The 10665-nt window shown below is 35.6% G+C and overlaps 1 protein-coding gene across 2 annotated transcripts; it reads right to left on the bottom strand.

Moving 5' to 3' along the window:
- Positions 1-708: 708 nt before the first annotated feature.
- On the bottom strand, positions 709-10665 carry LOC128236738 (mucin-5AC-like). 2 transcript variants are annotated; one of them, XM_052951821.1, is made up of 11 exons: positions 10483-10665; positions 9609-10001; positions 9207-9423; positions 8790-8974; positions 8302-8697; positions 7145-7318; positions 6571-6744; positions 6273-6443; positions 5797-5918; positions 2964-5531; positions 709-2844 (listed from the first exon to the last, which is right to left on the bottom strand). In XM_052951821.1, the coding sequence occupies exons 1-10, from the start codon at positions 10535-10537 to the stop codon at positions 4782-4784; spliced, it is 2637 nt and encodes an 878-aa protein (XP_052807781.1). In that variant the 5' UTR covers positions 10538-10665; the 3' UTR covers positions 709-2844; positions 2964-4781. The 2 variants fall into 2 exon arrangements, with proteins under 2 accessions (XP_052807781.1, XP_052807782.1); XM_052951822.1 differs by having other exon boundaries at positions 709-2855.

Raw genomic sequence — 10665 nt, forward strand, 5'->3', positions numbered from 1 at the left:
TAACATGAATATATGTCGATAGTAATTGATTTAATTATCATCTTTGTATCAGGGTGGACATGCATCATACGTAAGGATCTCTTTGTTCGTAAGGATCTCTTTGTTCAGTATTACCGGTGGTGTCCTATATTGGCGTCACATATTCTACACAAAAAACATCATACGCCAAATATGCTTTTTAATTGAGAATTAAGTTTTAAATCTTTTCTTGCACACCAGCACATACTTCTGGTCACTTGTTCAGTTTCTTATATAACAAACATGCGTTGCTGTGTTCTTTCCGGGCCTTTAACATTCGGTCGAGGGATCATTTTTAAAAAATAGCCACAAGCTGAAAATGTAATGTTTTTGTTTAATGTCCTTATCATTTAAGAAGAAATTACCTTATTGAATTCAAATAAGGGCCATAATTCTGCAGATGAAAAAAATTCTGACATTTAAAATTTAATTACATGTTGACACAAGTACCGTAAAGATCTAGTAACTGCAAGTACCTTTTTCAAAAGGACCTTATATATTAATAGGGATGTTTTGTTGCTGTCATTATTTTGGTGTATCTGAATGGATAAAAATGCTGTTTTAAACACTACTCGTTGTTACATTGAATCATCAGTATATTTACATGACTTGAAACATTGTTGTTATGTATTATTTTATTTTTTTAATAATTGATTAAGTAAAACAGATCGAACAACTCCGACAGGCACATCCATCAAAGTATCTTTCTCAGCATCTGCTGTGGTCACCGCTTTAACCAAGCCGATACATGAACCTGCTATGAAGTATGTATCGTATACGAGAATGATCTGAATCTGAATGATAGGTGGTAGAGTCCAATACTGGCTATAAGACCACGGGGAGGGAGTGCGCTTAATCACTTTTTTGTTAATGGCGATTTAAAAAAGTTCACTGAATCAGAGTGTACTATATTGTCACCTAATGTTCCAGTCGATAGCTGTTCTCACAAAGAATTAGTTTTTATAAAGTTCACTTTTAGCATGAATAGCCACAAAGCATTTGGTGTTGTTGTTCACTGAGTTCTCAACAATGTTTGTATTGACGTAGTCTTCAATTTTTTTAGCCCTTATAGTTTTTTAAGGTCTTTTGAGTTTTAAGAAATTGGTCAATGTCAATGGCTTGTACGTGCCCTTTCACCACCTTGTACAGAAAGAAAGTGTGCCTTTTGCAAACGAAAATAGCACAAAATAAACAAACACCTACTGGTAACAAGATGTCACTTTCAACGAGTATTATAATAGTTTTAAAATACAATCGTCATCTTCAACAGAGCAAGCACACGTATGGCCCTTACGGGAAAGGCCGCGTAGAAATCCAGCTTGTATTTACTCTAGTCCTTGTAGGACTAAACTAATACCCCAAGAAAACGTGTCTACATGTCTAAGACTTAAACGAAAGCACCAATGGACTGTATCCCAGGGGTATTAGTTAAGTTCAACACATCGCTCGCGAGATAAAAATTGAAACTGAAAGAAAATGATTAACTTAAAAGGATTGAGTATTGGTGGTATCAGTTCATGTAACACAGAATGACAAAATACTATAGCTATCTCTATACATGAACCCGTACGATACATGAAACGAAAACAGTATCCGTGACTTTTTAACTCGGATGTATTTCAAGAATAAGATGTCTATTACGTCACTGCGTTGGATTTAGTGTTACGTCTTTGAATTACATGCAAAAACTTGCCGTTGATAATGCTTTATTTGTAAAATTGATAGACTAAGCGGTGTCAGTCATGTTCCTTTCTAGTGGCCATTTTGGGGGTTTGATCCAATACAAATATTCACACATGCGTTTTGTACCGTTTAAGGATTATTTTATTATATCGACATTGGAAAGTATTCCTCAGTCAGTTTGGTTAGATGTTTGAAATAAAACAAACTTTAAGAAATGCATGTTGATAACGCGAGCGTTACGTTAAAAGCCTATTATTGTAGCCGATTTTAATGAAATATACTTAGCTCAAAATTATCATTAAACATAAAAAACTGAACAACCGCGCTGTTTACTTTTAATAATGTTTACAGTTATGACTTTGTAGATCTTGTACGTTTTCCAGACTTGTTTGACTTTCTTTTTACGCCCCATTTAGGTTCAGTTTTTCTCTGAGAACTTCGTTTACTGTTGTTACGTCCCTTTCTGTTGACGAACTTGACAAGTTTATGTTCAGTACACTCCAAAGCGAAAAACGATTTGGTTAAATTCCTTAAATTGGCCTCATATCGTTCATAAACATATTCAGCTTTTTCTGCTGTATTTTCATCTTGGTTCTCTTTATTTGTAAGACGTTTAACAACTTTACGGAGTTTTTGTTTTCTATTTGTTGTCGCTAATTCAGGGTCTTTCTTGGTGTTTTTCACGTTTTCCCTTTCTCTCGAAGTAATGTCCTTACCATTTACATTACTGTAGATGTGTTTGTATGACAACTGCCCCCTGTTGTTAGCAGAAGTAGCGCTTTGCGTTCTTTTCAATTTTCGTTGTTTTGTGGTTTCTGCGACAGACGTACAGCCTTCAGCTTTTGGCTTTAAATAATTAGTTACTCGTGTATTCGATGAGTTGTACACTGCTTTCTGTAGTTTTCTTAAAGCTAGCTTTGCAGCGGTGTGTTCACGCGTCGTAGAAGCTTGCACATTGTGTTTTTCGCCGGCTTGGCATGTTTGTCTATCAACGATATGTTCGTCTTGACCAAGGTTGCCTTTAGCGGTTTCTTTCGATTCAATACTTTCTTCCTCTTCGCTTCCATCATCGCTTGATGGCGATATGCTGCGCGATTCGTCTACGACTTGTTGTAGAATGTGCTTTTCCATTTCAACATGTATCTATAAAATATCTATAAAATATTTGGACCCTTGACAAGGTAAATATCATGTATAATTAAAGCGAATTAGTTCACGATAGAAAGACACACGCAGTATTCAAATACAAGACACATACATACCTTCAAGGTTAATTTGAAATCCACCGCAGTTTTAGAAACAAGAGATACATTTATGATACAAGGATATAAAGTTGGAATGAAATAAACCTCATTCTGTTTATCATGCACATTGTTATGAGAGGAGTACACCAAGATCTTTATATACCAGCAATAGTCAATACTTTATCTGCCAAGTTAAACAATAAAGCTTGTTATTTGATACTACCGCACGAAATTAATCAGGCTGAATCAAACAGGCTTGAAAACATAAAAAGAGTTTGTAATTTTATTTCAACCTGAGGAAGTATTAAAATACATATTATAAACTTATTTATATAAACATAATAATTGAATATATGAATAGTATGTTTATCAAACACTTGTGTCATACTCAAACAATGCGTGCTGTTGATCACTGGTGTCTGTGAAAGCCGGAAACCGTGTTATAAAACCTCAGAAATCTTAGACAGCAGTGTCGTACAGTAATGAATTTTGGTATACATACATACTCCTTAAGTGTATTTCGGGAAGGTGTGGTAAAGTCTTATAATAACCAAGTTTAACAGACGGGTTATTATATGTGTTTCACCCTCATTTGGAGGTATTCCAATGGTTTGTTAAGGCCAATGTTGATGTGACTGACAATGGCAAAAATGTGTTAGGCCATGCCAAGACGTTCATTGAGATTGCATTTTGGTTTATGGTGGCTGATGGTAGAACAACTGTTTATCCTTCAAAGGCATGTGAGTTTGAGTGTGGTGTGAGGCAAGTTTATTGGAGAAGGAAATAACTCGTGGATATGTTGTCAGGATTTATATCCTTGATACAATGTCATGCAACGATGTAATTGTGAACGTAGTAAGCCTATGTGAAAACAAAGTCTTTGAATATATTTAGAGTTTTATATTCTCTTTTTTCCACCGGGAGTGATATAAACGTTATAAAAGCAATCGTGAGTATGCAACATAGACAAACACGACGAAACACTCTGTACAGAAATGAGTGCATGCAATTTCATAATCATTATAATAACATATGCTAGTGATTAAGTTTTATGTAAAATTAAGGTAATGCGAATATCACACGTGAAATAAGTACAAAGTGTGTTTTACACCATAAACGTGGTAAATAGAATGTCAGGAAAACACCTCCCTATTTCGTTATCATACACAACTAAAATTGTCATATACAATGTAGAACTAAATTCACAACAAACAAATCCTTTTAAATTATCAAGTTGAATCATGTTTGATATTACACTCTTAAAGCAAATGTATTAGAAATGTTATAAACTTATGTCAAATTGTAGTCTTTCAGAAAAGCGCGCCAAATTGTATGAGAATGTAACGCCATTTCGTAAATGACTTCGTTAAAACTGCGCGCTGAAGTTTGATTTGGAACTGAGGGCGGTCTCAAACAAAACAGTCACATATATCAAAATGTTATTTCACGGTAACAGTGAACTATCATTTTTATTTCATTGATAAATCTCAATACGAAACACTTTATCAATGGTGTTGTCAGCATGATTAGTACATCGTATATTATCCGATTTGTTTACCTTATTGACGCGTAATTTATAAGACGATGTCATTTTATGTTTAATTTTGTCAAAGTTTGCCACCGTGAGATAAATTTGCCACCAAATTGATATTTCGTAGTGGCTGGCAGGTTCGCCATGTGGATTGAATATTTGCATAAAGTAGTTAGTGAAACGTCCACAATGGTTTGTAGACATATAACGGTGCACACTCGCAAATAATAAATAATGGACAAATACTTACCCTTAATTTGTACATACAAGGTAGTATGAAAGTTACACATAATACCACATTGTGTTCAGTGCAACCCGTTTATGATTGTTTGTTTTGCATTTAATTGGTTGTGAAGTTCCTGTTTGTTTAGGCTCCCGTTACGCAAATGTTGCTCGCCATGTTCAGAGTGGCTGTGATGCTTTGGTCCTGCAGATTTGCTTCGCTTTTTCTTTTTCTTTTTTACTTTCAGTTTTCGTTCAGGCATTTGACCTTGTGATTTTTCAGTGAGATAATATATCGCTTGACTTTCACCTTTCCGAATACCTGGTGTATAATCTCTAGACCCACAATACTGTGCTCTGCTGGGGTTTTCTGTATAATCTCCATCCCAAGTGTTCTGAGAGGGGATAGTAGGTGTGCTATCAATTTCTACCGGTGCTACACTGAAATCAATGGGATCTCTTGTTGGTTCTTCAGTATGGTTTTCTTTCACAGACGGGTTTCTATGTTTATGTTTTCTTTTCGTTTGTGATGAACTGTCTTTCGTTTCAAGGTGAATAGATGACGGTGAAACTGCTCTTTCATCCGTTTGTGTCTGCGCCATCTGTTCAGAAATTCTTGTTTGTGTGTTTGACGTTTGCGTTTTCGGTTTTGGGACGGAGGCCAATGCTAATAGCTTGTCGATTTTCTTTCCTTCTATGAGGGGGTGTGTGGACTTCGAGCTTTCCTCCTTGGTATCTGTTATGATGGCTTTACTCGAGAAATTCGGCGGAGGCAATGTATTAATGCTCTTGTTGCTTGTGGTTACAGCGTGCGAACCCTCGGGATCAGATTTCTACAGTCAGAACAAAACATATTTTAATCAACAAACAAAAAAGTCTTAATGGAGATTGATTTAACTAGTGAGTTGCTTTCGTTTTGTCATATTAATTTACATTTTAACGTTTAGAATACAACTTTATGAACTGGACCTGAATGTTTCCATAAATGTGGCCATATGTTTTCATGGATTTGCTGTTGCATACTTGAATAGTACAATTATTTTGGAAAATACATGGGGAAACACATTTAACATTGGCTTGTTTGCTTTGTCATCATACCTGAACGTTATCTCGCTTCGTCTTGAGGTACGTTTTCACAAGGAATATGGCTAGCACTACTGCGCCAATGAACATCAAGGCAAGTAGAATAATCACAACAATAAATCCCGTCTTGTAAACACCTACAAATATTAGAGTACAAAATTATGAGTCTGATACATAACCAAATGCTTATGATGCGGTATAATAAAGAAATCGGGTATGTCAGCAAGCAGAAGAAAGGTCGAAAGACTTAATTGAAAATATAATGCCCATGGTATGCATACACTACTTAAATCTTAATAGTGCATGTTATTGTCGAGATCATACACCTTTATACGAAGACTGATGCATGTTAATTACCATCCGAATGGGCGAAGTAAAAGAAATAAATCATAAAAGGTATCATTTGCAAATTGAAAGCATAATAGCACGAGTGCATGTATGTGTAATACCAATCAAAATATTGTGACAGATAACTGAAAATGAATATTTACTGGTTTTGCATTCGGTTCTCTCCCATTGCCCCGTACCGAGGCATGTAATGGTCTTGGCATTTGGGCTGTAATCCTTCTCGCAAACGGTCCTAGCAGCTGCTCCAATCGATTGGTTCCCAGTCATTTCGAGTAAATAGTCGCCGTTATCTAGAGGTGGAAGTTTTCCGCAACCTGTAAAGAATCAGAAATCATGTAAATTTTGCATATTGTGAAAATATGACGTTTTCGAATAACATACAATATGTGGTCATAAGTGGTGAACTGATGTTTCATTTAGAGCTATAAGATTGTATTATACCTGTTGGCAAGCATTGAGTTTGCTCCCACTGCCCAGTGGCTAAGCATGTGATGGAGTCTTTGGTAGCGGCAAAATCTTCGTCGCATGAAACATTCGCATGTGTTCCAAAAGACGTATCACTTGAGTTAAGAGGGTTGATCTCCCCGTTTGCCATGTTGGGGGGTAGGTCGCAAGCTGTTTGTTATAAAATATGTTTACTCTTTATAAAACGATTACGTGTCTGCATGTAAACCAGCATACTAATATATAAGTGTATATTATATATCTCAAAAGTTGAGTGTGCCGGTTCAAGAAAATTACAAATACAAAATGAACTTCATTACATATATATATAATTTTTATGTATTGTTGTTCTATGTTTTACCAAATTCAAAAGCACACAAATAGCGATCGGCATAAATACCCATCTGTTAACGTTTTATTTACCGCTTTATAAATTACAGTGCATTTTAACCTAAACAAATAATAATCAATACATCAATCAATTAATAATTAATCATCGCTGATGCACACATATATGTTTTTTATCATTTTATCAGTTATATCTTGTAGGTAGTTAATAAAAACAACTGACCTGTCCTGATGCAAGTAGTGGAGGACCACATCCCGTCATGCAAACATTGCACGTACAACCCATCCGGTGCAAAGTTCTTCTCGCAAGTCACCACCGCTATGGCACCAAGGGTGGTGTTGGCTTGGTCAATTAGGGTTGTATTTCCATTGCTTATGGAAGGTGAGCCTCCGCAGTCTAAATATGAATAAATGTGTAGACTTCAAATGTGGACGCATATCAATTATTTCCTTTGAAAACATCATTGTCAAAAAGTTTATAAGTTAAATCAAAACGATAGAATAAATAATATATAGATAGATAGATAGATGGATGGATGGATGGACGGACGGACGGACAGACAGACAGATAGATAGATAGATAAATAAATAAATAAAATAATAAATAAAATAATAAATAAATAAATAAATAAATAAATAAATAAATAAATAAATAAATAAATAAATAAATAAATAAATAAATAAATAAATAAATAAATAAAAACATAACATAATTCAATTCTTTCTGAATAACATATTTTACAAATTATTACGAGACATGGGATAACATATTTTCATTTTGTTATTTAAATCGAAGAGTAAAAATGCATATCGTGTTACTCGTATTTGCTATTAATCCGTTCACCCTTACCCCATTTATGAAAACTTTATTAAACAATGACAAAAGGTATTGATTTGTCGTTAAAAGGATAATAGCGAATGAGGAAGTATCTGCTTGTCCTACTTTAGTTCCATTATACATCGGAACAACCAATCAAATCCAGTTTTGCAGTATATTAAATGTCCGTCATAAGAGGTATAATTAATTAACATTCCGGAACTAGGAAGTAGATGATTTTAACAATTAATGATTTAAACGCATGTATGAGTTATACCTTTAGGATTTAATCTATTGAAACTGTTGTCATTTGAGAAGCGTAGAAGTCTTCAGTATTTTGTTCCTTTTACGCAATAATGACGAACACATTTTAGTTACAAGGCTCAAGTCCGTCTGTACAACACGCTTCCTTGGTTATGATGTTTAATATCACAAAAATATATTCCTGACCCTTTCGTTCCTCTTGGTAAAAAGGAAGGAGAAAGCATAAATTTGTTCTGTGCTTTATGTTTACTAATTTGGTGTCCTTGCAATGACAGTAAAATTGACCAATAGTAACCTACCGATTTCAGGAGGGGCTGTCGTAGACGTTGTGAAAGGGATCGTGGAGGTCATTGTAGAAGTTACAGTCGTCGACATTAGTGTCGTCGTTGAAGGCATCGTGGTTGTATTTGAATGTGTTGTGGATGTGGTGGTAGTAATATTTGCGTCCGCATTAGTGGTCTGTGTACTTGTGGTAGATGTTGTTTCTGTGGCCAATGTTGTTGAAGGCGTCGTGGTTGTATTCGACTGTGTTGTGGATGTGGTTGTAGTAGTATTTGCGTCTGCATCAGTGGTCTGTGTACTTGTGGTGGATGTTGTTTCTGTGGTCAGTGTTGTTGAAGATGTCGTTGTATCAGCACAATTCACTTGCTCCTTAGCAGGACAATTAATCGATACATTGCCCATTCCATCTGAAGCTATATAAATAAAAGCCATTTAAGACATTTTGCCTATTTCTTTTTCTAAAATTAAGTATCAGTTATCGTAGGTGTATATGCTTCACACTTGCCTTTGAATCCGAGCCAGAAGGAGCCTTGATCGACATTATGCGCGTTTGTTAAGTTAAGAACCAAGTAGTTCCCGCTTGCAGTTTGCGAACCAATGTTGACCGTACTGTCAATGCAATCCCATTCAAAAGCCGTGCCACCACTGGATATAATGGACAGTGATTGTTTTTGCTCTGTACATGTATTGCTGTGGAGAAAATATAAAACACTGTCTCTATTAAGTGAATATTGAAATGAAAAAAGGCAAAGAAATACCTTCTTGCCTCGATAATTATTTCCAATGGCCGTTCTATAATGTGAAAATGCATTAGATATTTACGTTCACACAAGCACGAATGAAACTTATTGAATGATTGGTGCGTTCATATATAGTTTCCTTTGTTTTGTTATTTTATAATTAGAGTGTTGTTAGTCCATACTTGTTGTCCTTCTTCGGGTAGAGAATGATCTGTACTGTGTAGATATCAATGTTGGATGAGCAGCTGTCAGTTTCCACAGAGCACGTACACCCTGCGAGGGACGACGGGATGCCTGTGCTGCTGAACCCGGGGCTCTGAATATACAGGGTTTCACCTGCCGAACTCGTGTCAAGGGTTGTAGCGCTGCAAGAACTCGGCATTTCCAGGATTCTTGGTCCTTTAAGGAAAATACGCACAAATCAGACATGCTCTTCGACCTGCGTTGGTCAAGAAGAGGTAACAACTTCAGTCGAATACCTCATTTGATTACAGATGCATTCTGAGTCGTTCTACTTGTTATCAACCCTTTATTGATAATTATAGAATAGTGTGACAAGTGTTTAAGAATAAATAAAAACATACCGGCAATACAGAAGAAATCCATATGCATATAGTTTCCCGAAAATCGCTCATAATGTGTCTGATTGCAGCCGGATGTATAAAAATCAATAACTTGAGACTGCCTCAAACAATTATTGTTTCCGTTACAAGCGGGTGTGTATAAGTTGTAGGCATCAAAGGTGTAGTCAAACGAACAATCGTTGTTACTGTCGATAGATGAACAACACTCGGCGAACAGGGTCGCAACTGTAGCCTCTGTGCAATTCGCTTCTTTTGGCTTTGCTGCTACCCGGAATGACTTAAGGGCTATAACGTCATTAATAGGGCATGTGGCATTCATATAGTCAGCTGGTGTTAAAATATAAGCACACGACGATGAACTTCTTCCGGTGGTTTCTGGCAGTATAGCTTCACCTCAAAGTTGAGTAAACAAAACATAGCAATAAGAAACATAATAATTGTTCATCGTAAAAGTTAAATATGACTGTCGACATATCTTTTGAAATGCCAATTTGTATTCTTTTTAGGCATATAATATATATAATATAATATATAATCTGGTTCGAACCAGAGTTTTTTTTCAGATTGAGATGGATTTATATCGTATTTTGAACGCAAAAAACTAAGCTTAGCCACTCGTGTCATATAGCCTTTGGTGCTCACCCGTTGAATGAAACTAACATTTTTCCACTAAATATTCTAAAGTTTGACCCAATAAACAATCATTTTTTCACAATCGGATGGCATATCGTTAATATGTGATATGTAGGTATTTAACTATCGACACGGATGATATAGCATTAAATAAGTACATAAACATTATATGTGTTCAGGTTCTCAGTCTTAAAAACATGCTTAGACTCATAATCTTCTTTAATAAATCAGTATAACTTACCAACTGTAAAAGCGGTCAAAATTATTATTCCCGAAAATAAACGTCCTTTATCCATTGTACACCAATTGTACTGACTTTGTTGTACGACTAGTTTTTAAAGCTTGTTGCTATACAACGTCAGGATCCTCCGTTAGAATGCATTGTATGTGGCCTATTCACTCAGAAGACCTCATAACAGTTTGT

This window comes from Mya arenaria, chromosome 6, assembly GCF_026914265.1.
Source record: "Mya arenaria isolate MELC-2E11 chromosome 6, ASM2691426v1".
NCBI lineage: Eukaryota > Metazoa > Mollusca > Bivalvia > Myida > Myidae > Mya > Mya arenaria.